Genomic DNA, 27,466 nt, shown 5'->3' on the forward strand with positions numbered 1-27,466 from the left:
AATCTCTATTTTCGAGAGCGCTGGACCTGTGCAGCCTGAGGTTGCGTTTTTAAAGGGGAAAATACCATATATCACTGGGATCGTATTACCCTGGGCTTAATAACTCTACTTTATAATACCTTGGAAAGGCCACACTTGGAATCCTGCATCCAATTTGGGTTGCCAGGATTTAAAATGTTGTTTGGTGGGTCCCGGGGGAAGAGCCTTCTCTGTGGCGGCCCCGACTCTCTGGAACCAGCTCCCCACCGGAGATTAGAACTGCCCCCACCCTCCTTGCCTTCCGTAAACTCCTTAAAACCCACCTTTGCCACCAGGCATGGGGGAATTGAGATATCTCCCCCAGGCCTATGCAATTTATGTATGGTATGTTTGTATGTATGTTTGATTAGTAATGGGGTTTTTAAAATGTTTTTTAAATTTGTTATGAATTGTTCTATTGCTGTTGTGAGCTGCCCCGAGTCTACAGAGAGGGGTGGCATACAAATCTAATAAATAAATAAATAAATAAAATGGATGTTGAGACTCTAGAAAGTGTGCAGAGAAGAGCAACAAAGATGATGAGGGGACTGGAGGCTAAAACATATAAAGAACGGTTGCAAGAACTGAGTATGTCTTTAATGAAAAGAAGGACCAGGGGAGACATGATAGCAGCCTTCCAATATCTCAGGGGTTGCCACAATGTAAGAGGGAGGCAACCTATTCTCCAAAGCATCTGAGGGCAGGACAAGAAGCAATGGGTGGAAACTAAACAAGGAGAGAAGCAACTTAGAACTAAGGAGAAATTTCCTGACAGTGAGAACAATTAATCTGTGGAACTGCTTGCCACCAGAAGTTGTGAATGCTCCAACGCTGGAAGTTTTAAAGAAGATGTTGGATAGCCATCTGTCTCAAGTGGTGTAGGGTTTCCTGCCTAAGCAGGGGGTTGGACTAGAAGACCTCCCAGGTCCCTTCCAACTCTGTTATTCTATTCTACTCTATTCCTTAACTATATTCTCTTCTCTTCTATCCCTTTATTCTATTCTATTCCATTCCCTATTCTATATTCTATTCCTTATTCCCTGTTCTATTCTTTTCAGTCTAGTCCAGTCCAATCCATCCCCTTAGAAAGCAATTGTAAAGAAATCCCTTTTTAAAATATTTGGGCAGCTCTGGCTCACTATGTCATATATTTTCGCTCGCTCTGAACTCCTTGCTCTTCAAAGCCCAGGTAGGCCGCCAATCTTTCCATGTCTTCCCAACCTTCGCAAACGTTAAACACGTCGGCCTCCAACACCACCGTCGCAGACTCCCTTAAAGACCACTCTTCCCTTTGAACGGTAACGGTATACCTGTCGGACAGCCGATACGTGGTTTGATTAACGATGCGATGGCTGGCGTAGTGTTGGATGCCCGCCTTCTCCAAGAAATCCTCCATGGTTATGTTTTCTTGTTCCTCAGCGTTCCAGTCTAGGCGGAGGTGGGCCGCCAAGTAGGCGGAGATCTCGCTCTCGCCGACCAACTCGGTGAAGATGGAAATCAATTTTGGGGGTTCAGTTTCCACCGCCTTCGAATCAAGCTGTTGAGGCTGGATTCTTAGCACAGCTTCTGTCTCTTCTGTTTTCTCTTCGGCTGGTTCCCTAAGGACCGGAGCCTCATCCCGCCGGACATTGTCGGTCCTATCCTGCAACAAACTTTCCCATGGATCAAGGACCATATTGGCAGCTTCTTCCTTAGTTTGCTCCTCCTCAAGCTGTTTTTGTGCTCCTTCCTCCTGAGATTCTACTATGAGGAACCACTCTTGATCCCTTCGACTTAGCCACAACCCAGCCATTGCTAGGTCATCCACAGCTGTGTCGTAGTAATCGTTCTGCTGAGTGACGGCGCCCACGCATTTCGCACCCACCGCCAGCAGTTTAGCCATGCTATCTTCCGTTAGCCAAAACGTTTGCTTGAGCTGGACTTTAAGTGTCTGGAGAAATTCCCGCCGTGCTTCCATGTTCCTGGAATACAGAAAACATACTGAAATAAGGATTTTCTATACGCACAATACTGGAGACAGGAAAAAAAACCCCAACCGTTTTATCTCTTTTGATTAAAATAATGGAATGTACAGAAATGTCCAAGCTAACAATGGAACTGCAAAATAAGGATGAGACAGATTTCTACAAAGCATGAGACAAATGATACCATTGGTTAAATAAAAGAAATTACTTAAAGATTATACATCAAGAAAAATGCCCGACTAAAACAACATGTAAAACCAGTAAACTACGACATGAATCATAATATCAAATTGAAATGATAAACTGTAAACATCTATCGACACAAATTTTGAACTACAAAGAAACTGAATGAACAAACCCTTAAACCACTGATAAATGTTGGCACTAGCAACTACGTCAAATACATATGGATAAAACTTCAGGAAAATCCTACACCACCTTTATGCTTAAACCACAGGCCGCAAAACATGGAAGCCCCGGCTCTAACGCTGGCCCTCCACACTCTTCTTACTACTCTTGTCTTGCTCTATTTTTCTATCCTTCCTCCTCTTGTATTTCTTTCCCTTCTTTCTAAATCCCTTTCCCTTTCTTCCTTTCTCCTTCCCCACTCACGCATGCTATATAAGTAAACTATAATTGCTAGAATGTACATTATATATATTCCCTTTACTTTTCTGTAACCTGTTTTTAAAATATATACCTATATCTAATAAGCATATTTTTTTTTTAAATGATTTTTTTTTAAGGGACTGGGGTTGTTAAAATAAACAGGCAAGAATGAGAAGACATGAGGATTACTTTTTTTTATTTTTAATAGGTCTTTATTGATTTTTCGTATTTTACATATCATAACAATTTGTTAAGCAGATCTACAGCATTTTATATATATAACAATAACAACAATAATAATAACAACAACAACAATAACGAGTTGGAAGGGACCTTGGAGGTCTTCTAGTCCAACCCCCTGCTTAGACAGGAAAACCCTACACTATTTCAGACAAACTTCCAGTGTTGGAGCATACACAACTTCTGGAGGCAGGCTGTTCCACTGGTTAATTGTTTTAACTGTCAGGAAATTTTTCCTTAGTTCTGAGTTCTCTCCTTATTTAGTTTCCATTATTTTTGTATTTATACAATTTATACATTATCTTACAATGCTTTCACTACATCTTCATCTCACATTTTCTCTTCAACTTTTGTATTAATCCATTTATATCACTTTCTGAGTCTTTTTGTCCTCTAAGTTCTATGGTTAATTTGTCCATTTCCGCACAATCAAATAATATCAAGTATTCGATGGGTACATTAAGGTTCCTTCAGCATCGCACATATGCAATATTAGCAGCTGTTGTGATGTGCAAAATAAAATACTGTACTTGATACTTTTATGATATTGCCTTTTGAATATTCCCAATAAAAGGAGTTTGGGGGTAAATGCTACTGTTGTTCCTATTATTTCTTGTAACCAATTGTGTATCTTTGTCCAATATTAGTCTCTTCTGGGACACAGCCACCACCTGTGATAGAAAGTGCCTTGCTCTTTTTTGCATTTCCAACAAAATCGAATTTAACTTAGGATATGGCACCGGACCAGATGATCTCAGGGACCGCCTTCTGCTGCACAAATCCCAGCGACCAGTTAGGTCCCACAGAGTGGGTCTTCTCCGGGTCCTGTCAACTAAACAATGCCGCTTGGCGGGATCCAGGGGAAGAGCCTTCTCTGTGGCGGCCCCGGCCCTCTGGAACCAACTCCCCCCAGAAATTAGAATTGCCCCCACCCTCCTTGCCTTTTGTAAGCTACTTAAAACCCACCTCTGCCGTCAGGCATGGGGGAATTGAGATACTCTTTTCCCCTAGGCCTTTACAATTTTATGCATGGTATGTCTGTCTGTATGTATGTTTGGTTTTCATATTAATGGGTTTTAATCGTTTTTTAGTATTGGATTATTGTTGTACACTGTCTTATTGTTGCTGTTAGCCACCCCAAGTCTCCGGAGAGGGGCGGAATACAAATCCAATAGATAGATAGATAGATAGATAGATAGATAGATAGATAGATAGATAGATAGATAGATAGATAGATAGATAGATTTTTGATAAGCATACAGGGGCCAAGCGCCAGCGATAAAACATTTTTATAATGATTTTCTTTATAGGATGCTGATTTTGTCATTTCATAATTTGTCTTCCAAAGTTGTTCCCAGTCAGTGGTCAAAGGATTACTTTTAGTGATCATGTATGAATGAATATAAAACATTTATATAGCTGCCTGTTGTATGCTGATAGCCTGGTAGTCTCAAAAAGCTACTTGAAACAATGCCCAAGGAAGGCATAAATTTTCGTTCTTGGGAAATTTCTAGCCTTGCATGAAATTGTGGGGTTCTTGGTGCTCTCCGAGATTGTTGTTTTCAATAAGACGTTTCGTTACCCAACTAGAGAACATTATCAGTGCTAGAAGGGAGTGAGGCGGGTGAAGAAGAAGAGGAAGGGGAGGAGAAAGAAGACGGAGAAGGAGGACTCTGAACTTGGTGGTTTCCTTGCAGATGTTTCCTTACCCAATCAGGTAACATCAGCAGAGTTATAGTGGTACCCCGTAGAATTTTAGATACATGGTACGTGCCGGAAGCAACCTAAAACCATAAGTTGAGAGCAGGTCTATACAGTGGTACCTCTAGCTTGTAAGAAGAAGCAATTTTTCCCATAGGAATCAATGTAAAAGCAAATAATGCGTGCGATTGGGGAAACCACAGGGAGGGTGGAGGGGGTCCTGTTTCCTCCCAGGACATTCCTAGAGAGGCCCCACAGAGGCTTCTCCCTGCCTTTTCTGGCCCTGTTTCCTCCCAGGAGATTCCTAGAGAGGGCCCTAGAGACTCCTCCCTGCCTTTTCCAGCCCTGTTTCCTCCCAGGAGATTCCTAGAGAGGCCCCACAGAGGCTTCTCCCTGCCTTTTCCGTCCCTGTTTCCTCCCAGGAGATTCCTAGAATGGCCCCACGGAGGCTTCTACTTGCCTTTTCCGGCCCTGTTTCCTCCCAGGAGATTCCTAGAGAGGCACCACAGAGGCTTCTCCCTGCCTTTTCCGGCCCTGTTTCCTCCCAGGAGATTCCTAGAGAGACCCATAGAGGCTCCTCCCTGCCTTTTCCGGCCCTGTTTCCTCCAAGGAGATTCCTAGAGAGGCCCCACAGAGGCTCCTCCCTGCCTTTTCCGGCCCTGTTTCCGCCCAGGAGATTCCTAGAGAGGCCCCACAGAGACTTCTCCCTGCCTTTTCCGGTTACAGTTTCGAAGGCTCAGGTTTGTAAGTGGAAAATGGTTCTTGAGAAGAGGCAAAAAAATCTTGAACACCCAGTTCTTACCTAGAACAGTTCGTAAGTAGAGGTGTTTATAGATAGAGGTACCACTGTATTTAAATAAATATATGAACAAATGGTTTTAAAGTCACTCACCTTGTATCTCTTGCCCAAGAAGGCAAAAAATTTATGCGAAGCTTTCGCAATAGTTGTTTTTCTTTCCTCAATTCAGTTTCGTAAAGGCGTGAAACAGAACTTTTCTTGCTAATGGTCTCCTTCAAATCACCATCGGTATACCTCACTTTGTTTATTATGAATGGCTGCTTAGAATGACCATGGCAACAATGGATGTAGCAACAGCTTGTAGTTACTATTAGTAGAAACGCCACGGGTGATTGGGCTGCTGCAAAAGAGCTTTTTCCGCCTCCTGTAATTGACGGTAACCATAACCTTGTGCAATTCGGGTGCCACAACAAACTTAAAGCATGTACAACCAAACTATTAAGATTATTCCCAGTTCCAGAACGGTCTGTATTAAATCGCGGTGTGTAGAGATGACATTTTGGTAAATATTTATTTATTTATTTATTTATTTATTTATTTATTTATTTATTTATTTATTTATTTATTTGATTTGTATACCGCCCCTCTCCGAAAACTCGGGGCGGCTAACAACAATAAAAAAGACAATGTAACAAATCTAATATCAAAAATAATCTAAAAACCCCAATTTAAGAGACCAATCATACAAACAAACATACCATGTATACATTCTATAAGCCTAGGGGGAAGGGGAAAAATTTCAGTTCCCCCATGCCTGACGACAGAGGTGGGTTTTAAGGAGCTTGCGAAAGGCAAGGAGGGTGGGGGAAACTCTGATATCTGGGGGGAGCTGGTTCCAGAGGGCCGGGGCCGCCACAGAGAAGGCTCTTCTCCTGGGTCCCGCCAAATGACATTGTTTAGTCGAAGGCCAACTCTGTGGGACCTAACTGGTCGCTGGGATTCGTGCGGCAGAAGGCGGTCCCGGAGATATTCTGGTCCGGTGCCATGAAGGGCTTTATAGGTCATAACCAACACTTGGAATTGTGACTGGAAACTGATCGGCAACCAATGCAGACTTGGTGTGATATGGGCATATTTAGGGAAGACCATGATTGCTCTCGCAGCTGCATTCTGCACGATCTGAAGTTTCCGAACACTTTTCAAAGGTAGCTCCATGTAGAGAGCATTACAGTAGTCGAACCTCGAGGTGATGAGGGCATGATATAAATATGCCGGCACCTGCGAGTTATTCCCAACCGATCCGACAATTGAGAAGAATTCGCCCAGGATTCAAGATAGTTATTTTTTTTTTCATGCGGAATGCCTGGTAAAGAGATTTGCTCGATTCTTTACAGATAAAACGGGAAACCCTACCAGTTTGCAAGGAAAATTAAATGCGTTCGGTATAGTTGTTTTTGTCTCGCGGAATGCCTGGTAAATAGATTTGCTCGATTCTTTACAGATAAAACGGGAAAATTAAGGTAGCACATAAAGCGCATCCGGTCCTGTTCATTTTCACCGAACTTGCAACGTGCGGTTAGCTTAAAAAAAAATGTATTAAGGGAACCAACGCACATTGTTCTATTTTCCTGGGTGAAAAAATTTCCAACCTGGATTGCTCCTTGTTCAGTAGCTTCATAAGCAGATGGTTGATAATACGTTTCTGGCTTCGAGATGGGAACATTATTAAAGCAGGAAATTAGATCTCGACATCATCCAGTTTTTAGCAAAATTAATAATTGGTTTGGAAAATTTTAGTTCAATGCTCTCCCATTGCAGGTGATACTGGGACAGGCGGTTTTGAAGTGGCAAAATCTAGGCTAGGTGTAGCCGTAGTTCGATTCTCTTCACTTTTTCCAAAGTCATAACATTGATTGATTGATTACGTACAAATAGAAACATTAAGAACCCTATACAATATATATGATAATATTTCGTGTCAAAATATATATGCTACTTTCCTACTTCGCCATTGAAGATGGTACATGTTTTTTACCATTAAGTAATTTAACCTATAGAAAGAAACATAGAAGACTGACGGCAGAAAAAGACCTCATGGTCCATCTAGTCTGCCCTTATACTATTTTCTGTATTTTATTTTATTTTATTTTATTTTATTTATTTATTTATTTATCAGATTTGTATGCCGCCCCTCTCCGCAGACTCGGGGCGGCTCACAGCAATAATAATAATGCAATGTAAACAAATCTAATATTTAAGTTAATTTAAAAACCCCAATTTAGAAACCAATCATACATACTAGCATACCATGCATAAATTTTATAAGCCTAGGGGGGAGGGAAAGTGTCAATTCCCCCATGCCTGACGACAGGTGGGTTTTAAGGAGCTTACGAAAGGCTAGGAGGCAACTGTGATATCTGGGGGGAGTTGGTTCCAAAGGGTCGGGGCCACCACAGAGAAGGCTCTTCCCCTGGGTCCTGCCAAACGACATTGTTTAGTTGACGGGACCCGGAGAAGGCCAACTCTGTGGGACCTAACTGGTCGCTGGGATTCGTGCGGATGGATCTATGTTTATCCCAGGCATGTTTAAATTCAGTTACTGTGGATTTATCAACCACGTCTGCTGGAAGTTTCATGTATACAGGAATATTTTATCATTCAGATTTTTTCATTTTTTCTGTTTTTTACTTGGATTCCTAACTTCTAGCCAATTGTAAGAAAAGCTATTCCAAATTCTACAATAGCCCAATTCCTCTTTTGCAACGTGACTGACATATTGTCACTGAGTTCATTTTAAAAACAAACGCAAAACTACTCGCATGCTTCTCCTAAATCCAGTTTCCAAGAAATAGAATGACCAAGGGGAAAGTTTGCTCAGATTAATAATCAACACCGTTTATTGTTTGGGCAGTCCACTTCAGATTAGTCATTATTAGCAATAATGTGTTACACACACACACACACACACACACACACACACACACACACACACATATATATGCTTGTATATATATGCACGTATTTTAATCCAATTTTTCTACATGGCTGCTAAGAAGCTGAAAAATGTGCAGTTTGTATTCCAGCTTTTGAAAGAGTAGTAGATCCTTGGAACAAACTTCCAGCAGATATGGTTGGTAAATCCACAGTAACTGAATTTAAACATGCCTGGGATAAACATATATCCATTGTAAGATAAAATACAGGAAATAGTATAAGGGCAGACTAGATGGACCTTGAGGTCTTTTTCTGCCGTCAGTCTTCTATGTTTCTATGTTTAGGACACATTTGGAAAAGCGGGGAAGAAAGAATGGGCATAGATAACACATTTGAGAGAGTCTCTACTAACAGTTGCTCATGTCCTTATCACCTTGAGGTTCGACTACTGCAATGCTCTCTACATGGGGCTACCTCTGAAAAGTGTTCGGAAACTACAAATTGTGCAAAATGCAGCCGCGCGAGCAGTCATGGGCCTTCCAAGGTATGCCCATGTTTCTCCAGCACTCCACGGACTGCATTGGCTGCCGATTGGCTTCCGAACACAATTCAAAGTATTTGTTATGATCTATAAAGCCCTATAGGGCATTGGATCAGATTACCTACGGGACCGTCTTCTGCAGCATGAATCCCAGCATCCGGTTAGGTCCCAAAGAGTCGGGCTTCTCCAGGTCCCATCAACTAGATAATGTCACTTGGCGGGGCCTAGGGGAAGAGCCTTCTCTGTGTGGGCCCCGGCCCTCTGGAATCAGCTCCCCCTGGAGATTCGTACTGCCCCCACTCTCCTTGCCTTTCATAAGAATTTGAAAACTTATTTATGCCATCAGGCTTGGGGTCATTAGACCCCAACCACTGAATGCTTAGTATGCTTGGTTAGTATTTGAATGAATGACTTTTGATATTTAATTCAATTCAATTCAATTTATTAGATTTGTATGCCGCCCCTCTCCGAAGACTTGGGGCGGCTCATAACAACAATAAAAACAATATTCTAGCTAAAACAAATCTAATATTAAAAAGCACGTAAAAACCCTATCATATTTAAAAAGCAAACAAACACATACATATCCAAACATAAATATAAAAAAGCCTGGGGGAAAGGTGTCTCAACTCCCCCATGCCTGGCGGTATAGATGGGTCTTGAGTAATTTAGCTTTTTATAATGTCTTAAATTAACTATTTATATTAATTGGATCCAATTGTACTTTGTACACTGCTTTATTGTCGATATGTTGTGAGCTGCCCCGAGTCCACAGAGAGGAGCGGCATACAAATCCAATAGATAAATAAATGTATGTTCCTTCTTTAGTGACTGAACGTAATCTGCTCTTTGATCTTTACATTCTAAAAAACAATCGGAGGAATTTTGAAATCCTGTCTCTGGTGTGTATTCTGTAAGATGTAAACAAGTGTAAAACTGTCATACTTGTTCCTTGTATATACAAAGTCTGGAGCAAAAAAAAAAAAAAGCCAATTACACAATGATGTTGAATGGATTTCATAGATATTTGCACGGGTCCAGGGCGAACAGTTTCGAAATGTGTTCGTGAGTTATACCCGTGCATGTTTTCAAGCCTCTGTTATAAGAGGAGTGTTTGCCTCCCCCTTTAATTAATACAGGAAGTCCTCAATTTACAATGGCTCCGTTTAGTGACCGTTCCAAGTTGCAGCCATCAACAAAAAAAGGGGACTAACTGCTAGTTTAAATTGTTTTGTATTGTTTTTATGGGCTTTGATATTGTATTTTATATGTACAGTGGAACCTCTACTTATGAACTTAATTCGTTCTGTGACCAGGTTCTTAAGTAGAAAAGTTTATAAGAAGAAGCAATTTTTCCCATAGGAATCAATGTAAAAGCAAATAATGTGTGCGATTGGGGAAACCACAGGGAGGGTGGAGGCCCTGTTTCCTCCCAGGAGATTCCTAGAGAGGCCCCACAGAGGCTTCTTCCCCACCTTTTCTGGCCCTGTTTCCTCCCAGGAGATTCCTAGAGAGGCCCTACGGAGGCTTCTCCCTACCTTTTCCATACCTGTTTCCTCCCAGGAGATTCCTAGAGAGGCCCCACAGAGGCTTCTTCCCCACCTTTTCCGGCCCTGTTTCCTCCCAGGAGATTCCTAGAGAGGCCTCACGGAGGCTTCTCCCCGCCTTTTCCGGTTACAGTTTCGGAGGCTTGGGTTTGTAAGTTGAAAATGGTTCTTGGGAGGCAAAAAAAAAAATCTTGAACACACGGTTCTTATCTAGAAAAGCTTGTAGGTAGAGGCGTTTGTAGGTAGAGGTACTACTGTATTAGCCCACGTCTATGCAAATACCTTTCCCCCCCTCTCCTCCACTTAATCTGCCTATAATGAATATTACCCAGTCTGCCTTTGAGAATTAAGAAGGAAGTATTTAAACCAATGGTTCTCAACCTGGGGGGCGGGACTTGGGGGTTGAATGACCGTTTCAAAGGGGTTGCCTAAGACCCTGGGAAAAGACAAATTTCCCATGGTGTTAGGAACTAAAGCTTCTATTCTGGTGCCTGGGAACATATTCTGACCAATCAGGCATTGAAGGTGGGGGCATCCCTCTGACCTGCCTGCCAATCAGCTTAAAGCTCTGTTGGGAGAATTGGCGCTGGACTTATGGTTGAGGGCCACCACAACATTAGGAACTGTATTAAGGGGTCGTGGCCTTTGAAAGGTTGAGAATTGATTTAAACTGAACCGGGAGATTGACTTGTGATGGTAGACACATTTTTTTCCTTGCTGGCCATCATGTTCTTTCTGCAAATGTGTTTGGGTTTGTTTGTTTTAAAGCGCCAGGTTTTTTTATAAAAAAAACCCAACACATAAACCATGCATACAATAGTTTATGGAGCATACAATGGTTTACAGAATATTTGGGGCACAAACAGATATCTGTCCTCTAGGGATCTCACAATGGATGTTGTTGTCTTTTCAGCGCCATTTATAGCTGCCCGCCTGTCTCCAAAAACCCTACATAGTAGGATTGTTATCCCAGATAGGCCCGTGGGAGGGGAGGGGGGATCCTCGTAAAAGTATTTCTTCTTCTTCTAGTGTAGCTATAGAGCAAATCTTCCTGAAAGACGCAGGCAGGCAGGCAATCTATTAAAAGACTGAGGTTCAGCAATAATCAGTGCCGTTAATTTTGTATCTTGAATTTAATTAATAGAACTGTGGTTCAGGCCAAGTCCAATTAGTGATTTCAAGAGTAGAAAAGATTAGGAATAGGAATAGGGTTATAGTAGAATAGAGTAGGAATAGGAATAGGGTAGAGTAGAATAGAGTAGGAATAGGAATAGGGTAGAGTAGAATAGAGTAGGAATAGGAAAGAATAGAATAGAATAGAATAGAATAGGGAATAGGAGTAGGAGTAGGAATAGGGTAGAGTACGATAGAGTAGGAATAGGAATAGGGTAGAGTAGAATAGAGTAGGAATAGAAGGGGAAGATATCCCCAAAGAAGAGGGAGTTATTGCAAAAATATTAGACTGCGTGGAAATGGACATGATGACAAGACGCTTGAATGACCAGGAAGAAACCAAATTTTATGAAACATGGAACAATGTTTATGAATGGATAGATAAGAATAAAAAATAAAGAAAGAAGAGTAATAATAAGTATAGATATATTAGATAATTTTTTCTCATTGAGATTTATATTAGACTTAGTTTATATATACAGTATAGAATTTTTTTTTTATGATATCAATTTTTTTCTCTATTAGATATTTTTTGTATTAGTAGTATTGAATTAGATATTCAATCATGTATTCATTTTTCTGTATCTGCATTTATACTTTTGAGAAAAGCAGGGATGATACATCCCTACACTGTATGTTAAATGTTTGTAAGTCTGTATGTCATTTTAAAGAAAATTAATAAAAAAATATTGAAAAAAAGAAGAAGAAAAGAATAGAGTAGGAATAGGAAAGAATAGAATAAAATAGAATAGAATAGGGAATAGGAGTAGGAGTAGGGTAGAGTATGATAGAGTAGGACTAGGAATAAGGTAGAGAAGAATAGAGTAGAAATAGGAGTAGAGTAGAAATTAGACTAGAATGGAATAGGAGTAGGAATAGGAATAGGAAAGAATACAATGGAATAGAAATAGAATAGAGTAGGAATAGGAATAAGATAGAGAAGAATAGAGTATAAATAGGAATAGAGTATAGTAGAATAGAATAGAATAGAGTAGGAATAGGAAAGAATAGAATAGAGTAGAGTAGCATAGGAATAGGAAAAAATAGAACAGAACAGGAATAGGGTAGAGTAGAATAGAGTAGAATAGAATAGCAATAAACATGCCTGGGATAAACATACTGTATATCCATCCTAAGATAAAATACAGGAAATAGTATAAGGGCAGACTAGATGGACCATGAGGTCTTTTTCTACCGTCAGTCTTCTATGTTTTTATGTTTCTAGCAATGGGAATCAGGTAGAGTAGAATACAGTAGAGTAGGAATAGAAAATAATAGGAATAGGAATAATAGAAATAGAAAAAATAGAAATAGAATAGTGTGATTGGACACACAAGGAATTTGTCTCCGTTGCATAAGCTCAGTCTACATAAAAAGTAACAAGTGATAAATCATGGTCATATCATTTATGCTCATAAAGCTGGAAGTGATGAAAAACTTGGTTGTCGCTTTGCTGGGAGTGGATTGTTGTTCTGCCTTTTGCAATCTAAGGAGAGATAATAACAGTTCTGTGTTGCATCTTTATTTCTCTTTTTCAGGAAAAAAAACCCCCACTTCTGAGAGATGTTCTACGTGGTCTCGCTGCTGTTTAATTGCCTCTACTTAAAACTGAGGAGGAAATTTCATTATGGGTAAGTTTAATTTATCCCGAACGGAAGGAGGGAAGATGCGCGGATGTTGCAAAAGTCACATTTTGTCTTGGGACCTTCCTGAAATGAAGAAGTAGTCCTTTTCGCTTAGTGACTGTTCAAAGTTATGACGACCCTGAAAAAATTGTCTTATTTTCCCTCGGGTCCCCCGATCAAAATTCAGATGGTTTAGCCACTGACTCTTGTTTATTGTGTTGCAAGGTCGCATGATCCCCCTCGCCCGACAAATTTCTCACTTAGCAACATAAATGGGCTCCATTGGGACGGTACATTGAGGATGATTGGCAGCCGTGGCATTTCATATTCACTAGATGGCACTGTTGAGCAGGTTATGATTCTAGGAATCGGCTGGTACTTGGTAGTGATCTTGCAAAACATGGCACAAGGATCTGTTAAAAACAGGCTGGAACCGATCGGCTGAATCGAGAAAGGGAAAATACGTATGTCAAATACTTAACCTTAATATCCTTCCTGTCGTACATTGAAATAATTGTAATCCTATTCATTATTACTATGATGATGTATTATTAATATAGTATTATTGTTGTTGTTTTGTTATTGTTATTATTATTATAATAATAACAGCAATAATAATAATAATAATAATAATAATAATAATAATAATAATAATAATAATAATAATACAGTGTTCCCTCGATTTTCGCGGGGGATGCTTTCCGAGACCGCCCACGAAAGTTGAATTTCCGCGAAGTAGAGATGCAGAAGTAAAAACACTATTTTTGGCTATGAACAGTATCACAAGCCTTCCCTTAACACTTTAAACCCCTAAATTGCAATTTCCCATTCCATTAGCAACCATTTAGATTATTACTCACCATGTTTATTTATTAAAGTTTATTTTAAAAAAATATTTATTAAAGGCAGGCGAAAGTTTGACGATGACATATGACGTCATCGGGTGGGAAAAACCGTGGTATAGGGAAAAAAACCGCAAAGTATTTTTTAATTAATAAATTTGAAAAAACGTGGTATAGACTTTTCGCGAAGTTCGAACCCGCGAAAATCGAGGGAACACTGTAATAATAATAATAATGATGTTGTTGTTGTAAGATATGTGTATATGAGATTGATATGTGTATAAAAACTGATAAGGTTTTGAAACACCATACACCACACCTCACACTTGTGGAATCATTGATGTCGCTATACCAGGCGACAGGCGAAAAAATTAGTCAATATCAGGATCTTAAAATCGAACTACAACAACTCTGGCATAAACTAGTACAGGTGGTCCCAGTAGTAACTGGTACACTGGGTGCTGTGCCAAAAGACCTCAGCCAGCATTTGAAAACAATAGACATTGACAAAATCATGATCTGTCAGCTGCAAGAGTGCTTGGATCTGTGCACATCGTATGAAAATACATCACACAGTCCTAGACGCTTGGGAAGTGTTCGACTTGGGATATTGGGATACAAAATCCAGCACATAAATCTCGTTTGCTGTGTGTTACTGGATTTTTTGTGAATAATAATAATGATGAAGATAGATAGAATAGAATAGAATTTTTATTGGCCAAGTGTGATTGGACACACAAGGAATTTGTCTTGGTGCATATGCTCTCAACGTACATAAAATAAAATATACATTTGTCAAGAATCACGTGGTACAACACTTAATGATTGTCATAGGGGTCAAATAAGCAATGAAGAAGCAATATTAATAAAAATCTTAGGATATAAGCAACAAGTTACAGTCATACAGTCAACATGGGAGGAAATGGGTGATAGGAATGATGAGAAAAACTAGTAGAATAGAAGTGCAGATATAGTAGAAAGATGATGATGATGTGAAATCCTGCATGAGCAGGGAGTTGAACTAGATGACCTCCAAGGTCCCTTCCAACTCTGCTATTGCTAAAGTTCCATCTTCCAAAAAAAGGAGAAGTTGAATTCTTCAGAGATGTGAACGGGGACATGAATTTCAGCTCAAACTGTGGTTTTATGAACATTTCCTGGGGCTTCAGGAGAAATGAGTGTTTTCATTGGGGTTTTAACTGCTCCTTATATTATTGTTTTTTATTCCTTGTATGCCATCCAGAGCCCAGACCTAGTTGGGAGGCTTATACATTTAATAAATAAAATAAAATAAAATAAATTAAGTGGCAACATAGAAACATAGAAGACTGGCGGCAGAAAAAGACCTCATGGTCCATCTAGTCTTTCCTTATACTATTTCCTGTATTTTATCTTAGGGTGGATATACTGTATGTTTATCCCAGGCAGGTTTAAATTCATTTACTGTGGATTTATCAACCATGTCTGCTGGATGTTTGTTCCAAGGATCTACTACTCTTTCAGTCAAATAATATTTTCTCACATTGCTTCTGATCTTTCCCCCAACTAACCTCAGATTGTGCCCCCTTGTTCTTGTGTTCACTTTCCTGTTAAAGACACTTCCCTCCTGAACCTTATTTAACGCTTTCACATTTTTAAATGTTTCGATCCTGTCCCCCCTTTTCCTTCTGTCCTCCAGACTATAGCAACCAAAAGTTAGTTTAAACACAAGATAGATTTATAGCTAAGCAGGCATCCTTCTAAAATCCCAGAATTTTTTTTTTCTAATGTGGCAATTATTTGGCAATTAAAATAACTTCTTTAAAGAAGAAAGAAAAAGAGGCAAGATTTACGCTTGCCTTGCTATTTCCTTCTAGACCACATTTTTATTTTTTAAGAGAAAGACTGATTTAATCTGGTGCCTTGTCAAAGGTCGCTCTGCGCATAGAAGCTTGAAAACAATGGCTTTATTGGGACATTTTAAAAGGAGGCTTATTCCAACAATCCATTTTTCAAACAATATCAAATTTCTGAAGTTTGCGTGACAGATAAAGGTGGAATTCCCCAGGTGTTCCTGAGATTCTTGGAGGGTTGAAAGCTTTTTTTAAAAAAAGCTTTCTGGTGAACATTAAAGGGGGAGATTGTTCTTTTGCTAATAGTGGTGCAATCTTTCAAGGCCTCTTTGTACTTCCTGGGTTAATTTTATCTTTGGAAAGGGAATCTGGAAGAGTTGCAGGATCACATATGGAATTTTCTTTTGCGATCATGGGGTGCGCCTTTTTTTGAGCCCTCGTGCGCACATAAACACACAAATAAAAAAGCAGAAGGCAGACAAGAGGAGAGCCAAAGGGATACTTAGCAAAGTGGTGATAGAAAATCCATATTTTACGTTTTTTCCATCCTGCCACGAAGCCAGCTTCGACAACCGTTTTCATGTCTATTGCTGGACCTCCTGTGTAGGCGCCACCGTCTCATCCATCCGTACATCACAATAAATAACCATCTATGTCAGAGGTGGGATTCAGCAGGTTTTGACCAGTTCTGGAGAAGTGGTAGTTGAAATTTTGACTAGTTCGAAGAAGCAGTAACGGAAGTTTTGAATAGTTTGGACAACCGGTAGTTGAAATTTTGAGTAGTTCGAAGAAACGGTAGTGGAAATTTTGAGTAGTTCGAAGAACCGGTAGTGGAAATTTTGAGTAGTTTGAAGAAGCAGTGGAAATTTTGAGTAGTTTGAAGAAGCAGTGGAAATTTTGAGTAGTTCAGAGAAGTGGTAATGGAAATTTTGAATAGTTCAAAGAACTGGTAGTGGAAATTTTGAGTAGCTCAGAGAAGTGGTAGCGGAAATTTTGAGTAGTTTGGAGAAGTGATAGCGGAAATTTTGAGTAGTTCGGAGAACCAGTAGCAGAAATTTTGAGTAGTTCAGAGAAGCAGTAGCGGAAATTTTGAGTAGTTCAAAGAAGTGTTAGTGGAAATTTTGAGTAGTTCGGAGAAGTGGTAGCACAAATTTTGAATAGTTCAGAGAACCGGTAGTGGAAATTTTGAGTAGTTCGGAGAAATGGTAAATACCATTTCTGACTGGCCCCACCCCAATCTATTTTCTGAGTCCCAGCTGATCAGGAGGGAATGGGGTTTTTGTAGTATCCTTCCCCTGCCATTCCCACCAAGGTACACCCATCAAACTGGTAGTAAAATTCTTTGAATCCCACTATACCCTTGGCTCTGCCAACTTCCTCTTATCTGATGATCTTGGGCAGAGAAGAGCAACAAAGGTGATTAGGGGACTGGAGGCTAAAAGAGTTGCAGGATCTGGGTGAAAAGAAGAACCAGGGGAGACATGATAGCGGTCTTCCAATATCTCAGGGGTTGCCCCAAAGAAGAGGGAGTCAAGCTATTCTCCAAAGTACCCGAGGGTAAAACAAGAAGCAACGGGTGGAAACTAAACAAGGAGAGAAGCAACTTAGAACCAAGGAGAAATTTCCTGACAATTAGAACAATTAATCCGTGAAACAAGTTGCCTCCAGAAGTTGTGAATGCCCCAATTGAAGAAGATGTTGGATAACCATTTGTCTGAAGTAATGTAGGATTTCCTGCCTAAGCAGGGGGTTGGACTAGAAGACCTCCAAGGTCCCTTTCAATTCCTTTATACTGTTATTCTGGCCTTTGTACCTGCTTTCGAGAGTACCTGTGCGATGCTATTTTTGAGAAAATTTGGGGCTGGCAGTTTTGTAACACCTTACTCATCCGTAAGGTCTCCCACAAGTCTTTGATCTCTAGATGGCTTTGTGGCGGGTACTCTCTCTGTCGTTTTCTTGGCAGCGCTACCAAGCGGTTTGCCAATCTACCCTCCAGCCCCGATGTTCCATGGAGGTCTCACATTCAAGGCCCAAACATGCCTGATCGTGCTTAGTTTTCAAGCCCCAACGAGGCACTGCTCTCTTCGCCAAACCCCACCAACCCCACTTTCTCCCTCCGTTAAAATGGACCAGGGTTCTAATCTCGGGACTGAGAAGGGTGTTCGACCCAGTAGGTCTGATCCCAGGAAACTGACTTCGTTGTCAGACAGCTGCCAGTCACCTTGTTTTTTGGAATTTCAAATCTGGAGAAATAATGCGCTTAGACAATCTTAGAGAAGTGTAAAACGAAAACCCAAAAAACTGGATGGGCTTTGACTGATATGCCACTCAAATCATTTTTTAGTTTTTATAAGCAGTTTCATGTTGCTTATGTTTTATATGGCTCTGCATATTCTTCTTCCTCCTCTTCTTCTCTGTCTCTTCCTTTCTTCTTCTTCTTCTTCTGCTGCTGCTCCTCCTCTTCCTCTCCTCCTCTTTCTCCTCTCCTCTTCCTCCTCATCCTCCTTTTTCCTCTCCTCGTCTTCTGCTCTTCTTCTTCTCCTTCATTTTCATCTTCTTCTCCTCTTTCTTCCTTCTTCATTTTTTTCTCCTTCTTCTCCTCCTCCTTCATCATCATCTCCTCCTCCATCTTTTTTTTCTTTTTTTCTTCTTCAAACCATCTAATATTTCTATTGTCTCCCCAATATTCCTCCTCCTCTATCTTCTTCTTCTTCTTCTTCTTCTTCTTCTTCTTCTTCTTCTTCTTCTTCTTCTTCTCCTCCTCCTCCTCCTCCTCCTCCTCTGCCTCCTTCTCCTCCTCCTCCTCCTCCTCCATCATCATCTTCTTCTTTCTCCTCCTCCTCCTCCTCCTCCTTCATACTTCACAACTGTTTGCTCCCTCCTCAGTCTTTCTTGTCCCCTTCCGAGGGATGGCGTTACTAAAGTCGGCTTCTTCTTGATCTTCCAGCAGTTCTGCCTTCAACCTATAACATCGGCAGTGGTGGCTGAGCCGAAGTTCCTGTATTCCGAGAAGAGAATGTATAAAAGGAATGGCCTGATGGCCAACGTGACCGTGACCTCCGCCACTCCAGAGGTAACCCTTCATAAATAAATAAAGAATGAACGAATGAATGAATGGCCTTTAATGGGCATGGGATTCTACCCAGACCGCCCGTGGAGTTTGGTGAGAAGTGTCCCATTTTCTCCCCTTTGCAAATGAACGTGGGACCATTGATGCTCTCCGAGCTTGCAGGCATTTCACGACTCACCTAAGGCAGTGCTAGTAGACAGGGCAAAGTGCAGATCGGGAGACCAAACCCCCCACTCCCTACAAACCCTGATGGAAAGCGAGTGGAATGCTTGGCTGCATAGCTAGAGGTATAACAAGCAGGAAGAGGGAGATTGTGATCCTGCCGTATAGAGCGCTGGTGAGACCCCATTTGGAATAGTGTGTTCAGTTCTGGAGACCTCACCTACAAAGAGATATGGATCAAATTGAATGGGTGGGTCTTTAATAGCTTACAAAAGGCAAGGAGGATGGGGGCAGTTCTAATCTCCGGGGGGAGTTGGTTCCAGAGGGCTGGGGCTGCCACAGAGAAGGCTCTTCCTCTGGGGCCTGCCAGATGGCATTGTTTTGTTGACGGGACCCAGAGAAAGCCAACTCTATGGGACCTAATTGGTCGCTGGGCTTCATGTGGCAGAAGGCGGTCCCGAAGGTATTCTGGTCCGATGCCATGGCCACGTAGAGCTTTATAGGTCATTACCAACACTTCCCCTTACTCTTCCTCTCCTTCCCTTCCCCTTCTCCTTTTTCTTCTTTCTTTCTTTCCTTCTTTCTTTCTTTCTTTCCTTCCTTCTCTTCCTTTATTCCTTTCTTCCTTCTTTCTCCTCTTCCTCTCCTTCCCCTCCTCCTCCTCCTCTTTCTTATTTTCTGTCCTCCTCCTCCTTTTTCTTCTCTTTCTTTTTCTCCTCCTTTTCCTTCCTTCCGTCTCCCTCTTCCTCTCCTTCCCCTCCTCCTCCTTTTTCTTCTTTCTTTCTCTCTCTTTCTCTTTCTCATCCTTCCTTCCTCCTCCCTCTTCCTCTTCCCCTCCTCCTCCTCCTCCTTCTTTTCAGTCCTCCTCCTCCTCCTGATAGTCATCATATGGTGTCCAGTCTTTTAAGCCACAAATTAGTTTAGGAAACTTCTACTGGTGTTTTTACACACTTGAGTTAGATCAATTAACATCTAATGTCTTGCAGATGGAAATAATTTGCTGAACCCATTTTCTTCAACAAAGAGAAATTCTTCCCATGTCTGTTCAAAAGCAGACACTATCACACATGAGCCGTTCAAAGATAAAACCATTCCTAAGACTGCAGTCTCGGCCTGCTTCGAGCATCCGTTTTTGAATATTTTGTTTTCAAAACAAGGCAGAATTATTCTGCATACATGTTCACGGCATTTGGGTCTCTTTTCCATTCCGTTTCACTGTGTGATTTTTCAGACAATACACTTAAATAGCTGGGATTGTTGATGTTATGGCATTTCTACAGCTAGAACGATTGAATTGTTGAACGCTGCACAATCTTTAAGAGATCTGATTTTTGAATAGAATAGAATTCTTTCAATGTCTTTAGGTCGCAAGCAGCCCAGAGTTGCTTCAAATCTACTAAGTAATAATAATACTAATAATACTAATACAGTAGTACCTCTAGATACGAGCTGCTCTACATGCGAGTATTTCCAGATACGAGCTAGGAGGGGAGAGACATTTCTGTTCTACTCCCGAGCTAAAATTCGGGATACGAGCCGAGTGTCCACTAGGTGGTGCAAGAATCCTTGCTTTTGGTTAGAATCCTTGCTTTTGGTTATCTCGGAGGGGAAGAATGTTATTTGTTCCAGAATACGAGTTGCCTCGAGATACAAGCTCCCTTATGGAACAAATTATGCTCGTATCTAGGGGTATGAAATAAACCAGAAATTAAAAATAAATAAAGCCTTCCTTTCCTTCCCCTACTCCCCCCCCCCTCTTTCTAGGGCAGTAGCAGTTCTGACTCTCTGGAAGGACGGAGTTCGGATTATGCTCACAAGAGCTACGACGCTGTGGTGTTTGACGTGCTAAAAGTAACTCCGGAGGAGTTTGCGGTAAGTAAAAAAAGGGCTGTGTTTTGATCTGTGCCGAATAGTAGTAGCTGCAAGTGCAAAAATAAGTTCCTGCTCAAGTAGTTGTAGTCCGTTAGTTTTCCACACATTGGATCAATACATTCTGTCTCTCCCTCCATCCCTCTTTTTCTCTCCTCTCTTTCTCCCCTCTCTCTCGTCCCTCCCACTCTCTCTTTTCCCTCTCTCCCCTCCTACCCTTTCTCCTTTCTTTCTCTCTCTCTCTCCTCCCTTTCTCTCCTCCCTCCCTCTCTCTTCTTCCCTTTCTCTTCTCTCCACTCTCCCTCCCTCTCCCCTCTCCCTCCCTCTCCCTCCCTCTTTCTCTCTCTCCTTCCCTTTCTCTTTCTCCTCCCTTTCTCTCTCACACCTTCTTTCTCCCTCACTCCCCCTTTCTCCCTCTCTCCTCCCTCCTCCCTCTCCCTCCCCCCTCCTCTCTCCTTCCCTCTCCCTCCCTCCCTTTCTCTCTCATTCTCCTCCCTCTCCTCCCACTCTCCCTCACCTACTGTTTCTCCCTCTTTCTTCCCCTCCCCTCTCTCCCTCTCTCCTCCCTCCCACTCTACAATAATAATATTACAAGCTAACTTTGTCTTACATATCAGACATACATTACTGTCTACGGAGTCTACGGAGAGGGGCGGCATACAAATCCAATAACTAATAATAATAATAATTACAACTTGCAGATACATCAAACACAGAGCTTACTGCATCAGTCACAGTGAATCAGCAAAATGAGCAGAGAGAGCTCCCTCTTGTGGCTATTTGCAACACTACCTTTTAAAGCTATAGTACTTCAATACAAACAAACATTCATTGTTAGCTTGTTTATATATTGCCAACCCAACTGTTATGTACAGAGGACTAACATCATTCTCCATTTTGTTTTTGTGACAGAGTCAGATTACCCTGATGGATACGCCAGTATTTAAAGCTATACAGCCAGAGGTAAGTGCCTTTTTAATTTATTTATTAGATTTATTTATTAGATTTCTATGCCGCCCTTCTCCGCAGACTCAGGGCGGCCCACAGCAAAGTAAATACTGAATAAGAATTCTAAACTTAAAAATGTAATCTAAAATGTTAATAACATAATAATATAAATAAAAATAATAATATAATCTAAAATGTTGCTAAGAAGAGCTCTTAGGCTCTGGTTTGTTAGGACAGTTCTAAATTCACTCACTGGTGTTTTGTTTTTTCAAAGAAATGAGAACAGAGATTCATATCCTACCACATTATATTACGATGGAAGAAAATATTTATGGCTCGGGGTTGAACTGTGGGGGGTCCTTGGTGCTCTCTATACTTGGTGGGTGTCTCGCAGACGTTTCATTACCCAACTAGGTAACATCATCAATGCTAGAAAGGACTGAGAAGTGCTAATAAGTGCTTAGAGGCAACCCCACTCCCTGCTAGCTCTGATGTTGCTGCCTAATTCGATAATGAAACGGCTGCAAGAAAAAACAGAGGTGCAGGAACCATCTTTGGTGACGATTCCCTTCGGTGATGATGTAGGAATCTTTAGTAGTCTCTGAGCTGGGTGGTTTTCTTGTAGACATTTCATAACCAAACTAGGCAACATCATCCATGCTAAAAAGGAGTGTGGTTTGCGAGGAGGAGAAGAGCGACTATGGCTTCCTTGGTGCTCTCTGATCTTGGCTGTTTTATTTATTTATTATTTATTGTTTCGACTTGTATACTGCCCAACTCCAAACGGACTCCATACGGACTTTTTACTGCGGATATTTCATAAGCCAACTATGTTATACGACGGAAACTGCAGTTTAATGTTTCCAAATGTAAAAGGGAAAAGGAATCCTGAATCTGAGTATTGTATTGGCAGTTCTGTATTAGCAAAAACTTCAGAAGAGAAGGATTTAGGGGTCATGATTTCTGACAGTCTCAAAATGGGTGAGCAGTGCAGGCAGGCGGTAGGGAAAGCAAGTAGGATGCTTGACTGCATAGCTAGAGGTATAACAAGCAGGAAGAGGGAGATTGTGATCCCGCCGTATAGAGTGCTAGTGAGGCCACATTTGGAATACTGTGTTCAGTTCTGGAGACCTCACCTACAAAAAGATATGGATCAAATCGAACGGGTCCAAAGACGGGCTACAGGAATGGTGGAAGGTCTTAAGCATAAAACGTATCAGGAAAGACTTCATGAACTCCATCTGTATAGTCTGGAGGACAGAGGAGAAAAGGGGGACATGTTTGAAACATTTCAATATGTGAAAAGGTTAAATAAGTTTCAGGAGGGAAGTGTTTTTCATAGGAAAGTGAACCCAAGAACAAGGGGGCACAATCTGAGGTTAGTTGGGGGAAAGGTCAGAAGCCACATGAGAAAATATTATTTGACTGAAAGAGTAGTAGATGCTTGGAACAAACTTCCAGCAGACATGGTTGGTAAATCCACAATAACAGTGCAGGCAGGTGGTAGGGGAAAGCGAGTAGAATGCTTGGCTGCATTGCTAGAGGTATAACAAGCAGGAAGAGGGAGATTGTGATCCCGCTGTATGCAGCGCTGGTGAGACCCCATTTGGAATACTGCGTCCAGTTCTGGAGACCTCACCTACAAAAAGATATGGATCAAATCGAACCGGTCCACAGACAGGCTAGAAAAACGGTGGAAGGTCTTAAGCATAAAACTTATCCCGTTAGGTAGCCTAAAGCAGCGGAGTTGACTTCACTTATGGGATGAATTGAGCCGGAAAGTAGATGCCTCACACTTTTTGAACCATCGGTAGCCGAGGCGAGCGCTGGACGCCTGTCAAAACATTCGTTTACTCCAGCTTCCTAACGTCGGCTTTCTCGTATAGGACCCATATGATTGACTACACATGGCCAAGCCGTTCAACTAAAATTTGGCAGAAGATAAGGAACAAACCGGCAGACACACAGAGGCTGGGGGGATTTGGGGGTCATTTTTTAAAAAATTCCCTGAGAAAAAAAGACACGGGCTATTTTTCTTTCGGATTTCTGGTCAACGTAGCCAGAACATTTGATATATCATTGTTTATCTGTTTCTTAATAGGCAACATATGTCCTGTGTCCCCAAAACTAATTAGACTTCTGATTATTATGTTGCTAACTTTTCCAGCTGGCTATTTAAAAATTCTTGCTTTGAGTAAAAAAAAAAAAAAGATATCTTTATCTTTTTTGGCAGGATTATTCTTACATATATTTATATAAGATATAACTATATTTACAGCAGCACGAAGCTTACAACTTCAACCTGATGATGGTGAATGTGATTTCACCGAAACGTCGCATAGACATGCAAAATATTACACGGGGCAAAACCTGAACTCAGAACAATCTACATACATATACCCGTGAAAATCTACGAAAACAAATATATATAAAATTAACTGCCTTGGAAATGGCCCTGGGTTGGGCCGAGAGGCAAAAAAGGAGCTGTGATGTTCCTTCAATATACCAGGGTGATTCGACACAAAATGTAACCCTTCCCTGGTACAGAGCTGAAGGGATTGGATATTGTAGCCTAGAGGATAATTCTCTGCCTTACAAGGCAAAGGTTGCAGGTTCAAGTCCCAGTGGGTATGGCTAGCTGATGAGGCCAAAATAAGGCCGAAATAGATCTATCCTAGTCTCCCTTAATTTTCAAATTCAGCTTAAACATGTGACATATATATATATATATATATATATATATATATATATATATATATACACACACACACACACACACACACACACATACATACATACATACATACATGGGGCAAAACCCGAACTCAGAACAATCTACATATATATATATTTATATTTATATTTATATATATATATATACGTTTTTGTAGATTTTCACGGGTACAGGTATGACGGTCTTGGTATATTCGGGTTTCTTCCCGTGTAGGATTTGGAAATTTCTGGCGACGTTTCGACGAGGTTCCACTCATCATCTTCAGGCTGAAGATGATGAGTGGGACCTCGTCGAAACGTCGCAGAAATTTCCAAATCCTACATGGGAAGAAACCCGAACATAATTCAATGCCTGGGGAGGACGAAAACAGCTTCCACCACCCCTTGGAGACTCTCTAGTTGCTGGTAATGGCTTGTTTCCCAACTTCTGGTGGGCCCAGTAGGCTTGTGTTTTGCCTTCCCCAGGCTCCAAAGGCTTCCCTAGACCAGAGAGAGGGTAAAAACACCCCCCATCCCCCCCAGAGGCTCTCTGAAAGCCAAAAATGCCCTCCCAGAGCCTCTGTGCGAGCCAAAATTCAGGTGGTTAGCGCACACGTTGGAGCTGAGCTATGGCAACAGCTCGCGTGCCAGCAGGTATGGCTCCACGTGCCACCTGTGGCACCCGTGCCATAGGTTCGCCATCACTGCCTTAGAATATATCAGTCGTATATACAATTGTGCATTTCTATCAATCATTCTTAAATCAATGTCCTGCTTTGCACCGATTATTTCTATTCCTCACTTTGTTATTCCTTCATTTTTTTTGCACTCCCCTCCCTCTTTCTCCCTCTTTTCCATCTAAGGCAGGATCATTCTTGATGTTGGGTTTAAAATGGGATATCTTTTTGATCAGGCCCTGTGATCAAGGATCAGCATAAATTGAGTAAAGCGGGGCTTCTTGTAATACCGATATAGGATATACAGTATAGGATATATGTTGAGGAAGTGATATATACTGCTGAAAAAAAATAAAGGGAACACTTAAACAACACAATATAACTCCAAGTCAATCAAGCTTCTGTGAAATCAAGCTGTCCACTTAGGAAGCAATACTGATTGACAATCCATTCCACATGCTGTGGTGCACATTCAACTTTCTACAGAACGAAGTATTCAAAGAGATTATTTCATTCATTCAGATCTAGGATGTGTTCTTTGAGTGTTCCCTTGATTTTTTTGAGCAGTATATTTTGTATATTTTGATACAAATCAACAGAGTTGGAAGGGATTTTGCAGGTCATCTTAGAATAGAATAGAAATAGAAATAGGGGATAGGATAGAATAGAATAGAATAGAATTAGGGGATAGAAATAGAATAGAATAGAAATAGGGGTAGAATAGAAATAGAAATAGGGGCAGAATAGAAATGGGTAGAATAGAATAGAATAGAAATAGGGGATAGAAATAGAATAGAAATAGAAATAGGGGTAGAATAGAAACAGGTAGAATAGAATAGAATAGAATAGAAATAGGGGATAGGATAGAATAGAATAGAATAGAATTAGGGGATAGAAATAGAATAGAATAGAAATAGGGGTAGAATAGAAATAGAAATAGGGGCAGAATAGAAATGGATAGAATAGAATAGAATAGAAATAGGGGATAGAAATAGAATAGAAATAGAAATAGGGGTAGAATAGAAGCAGGTAGAATAGAATAGAATAGAATAGAATAGAATAGAATAGAATAGAAATAGGGGATAGAAATAGAATAGAATAGAAATAGAAATAGGGGTAGAATAGAAACAGGTAGAATAGAATAGAAATAGGGGTAGAATAGAATGGAATAGAATGGTATAGAATGGAATAGAATAGAATAGAATAGAATAGAATAACAGAATTGGAAGGGACCTTGGAAGTCTTCTAATTCAACCCCCTGCTTAGGCGGCAGGAGACCTTATACCACTTCAAACAAAAGCTTATCCAACATCTTCTTAAAAACTTCCAGTGTTGGAGCATTCACAACTTCTGGAGGCAAGTTGTTCCACTGGTTAATTCTTCTAAATGTCAGGAAATTGATAACGATGATTATGATAGGAAAATTTACCAGCTTCTTAGAGAACGTGTGTTCAGCGAAGCATTTTCCTGCCAGGGATTTATAATCCCGACAGCATCGTAATAAGAGCTACAAATCTAATTTCTGCAACTGTCGGCAGCTTCTCCTTATCTCCCGTTTCAGAAATAAATAAAAGAAAACCTATTTGGAAAAAAAGGCACTCTGACTCCAGATGCGCCCCGTAGTAACGGAAAAGCCATTAGGAGCTTTATAGAGTGAAAAATAGCTAAATGGGTTTTACGTATATGATTGCTCTCGGCACCGGCGTGTTCAAAAGCTCGGCAGATTTATTCGCATTGCCCTTGTCTTGTTTAGTGAGTGTTTATATAACAAATGTTACCAAGCCGAGGGATGACAGTACAGAAAGACCACGGTAGGTTAAATAAAAATAATCTCATTTAAGTGGCTTGCCTTGTGGCAGGGAACTGCTTAGCTCAGGGAGTGATATAAGCAATACATCTTTTTTTTTTCTCGTGAGATGCTTTCCTTACAGTAAACGAGAAAGAGAGAGAGAGAGAGAGGTCGCTCAGCGAAATATCCGTGGCTTTGCTAAGGGGTGTGCAATCCCAGCGACCGGTGATGTCCCACAGAGTCGCCCTTCTCCAGGTCCCGTCAACTAGACAATGTCGCTAGGGGAAGGGCCTTCTCTGTGGGGGCCCCGGCCCTCTGGAATCAGCTCCCCCACCCTCCACGCCTTCCGCGAGAGTCTGAAGACTCACTTATGCCACCAGGCTTGGGACCATTAGATTCTTTCCCCCTGGCCGATGAAAGTGTGGAGAGAAAGCTGATTGAATGAAATGTTTTTATGGTTTTAGGGGATTTACA

General features: G+C 41.0%; 2 protein-coding genes across 8 annotated transcripts in view; one reads left to right on the forward strand and one right to left on the reverse strand.

Moving 5' to 3' along the window:
- The window catches only part of RALGPS1 (Ral GEF with PH domain and SH3 binding motif 1), a 163,529-nt gene that overhangs the window by 12,668 nt on the left and 123,395 nt on the right, over positions 1 to 27,466 (forward strand). For 3 of the 7 annotated variants that reach the window (XR_011559682.1, XM_070758546.1, XM_070758549.1), the window contains exons 2-5: positions 13,005 to 13,097; positions 18,713 to 18,838; positions 20,762 to 20,869; positions 21,779 to 21,829. Coding sequence is in view for 6 of the 7 variants with exons in the window: in XM_070758546.1 (XP_070614647.1) it covers positions 18,782 to 18,838; positions 20,762 to 20,869; positions 21,779 to 21,829 (216 nt within the window). In the remaining variant the exon portion in view is untranslated. Of the gene's footprint in view, positions 1 to 4,421; positions 4,549 to 13,004; positions 13,098 to 18,712; positions 18,839 to 20,761; positions 20,870 to 21,778; positions 21,830 to 27,466 lie in introns of those variants that run through there. The other 4 variants (XM_070758550.1, XM_070758551.1, XM_070758547.1 and 1 more) reach the window with 3 other exon arrangements.
- On the reverse strand, positions 594 to 5,564 carry LOC139170931 (uncharacterized). The gene is made up of 2 exons (XM_070758557.1): positions 5,425 to 5,564; positions 594 to 1,979 (listed from the first exon to the last, which is right to left on the reverse strand). Exon 2 carries the CDS (start codon positions 1,973 to 1,975, stop codon positions 1,157 to 1,159), a length of 819 nt encoding a protein of 272 aa, XP_070614658.1. The 5' UTR covers positions 1,976 to 1,979; positions 5,425 to 5,564; the 3' UTR covers positions 594 to 1,156.

This window comes from Erythrolamprus reginae, chromosome 8, assembly GCF_031021105.1.
Source record: "Erythrolamprus reginae isolate rEryReg1 chromosome 8, rEryReg1.hap1, whole genome shotgun sequence".
In the NCBI taxonomy this organism is placed as follows: Eukaryota; Metazoa; Chordata; class Lepidosauria; order Squamata; family Dipsadidae; genus Erythrolamprus; species Erythrolamprus reginae.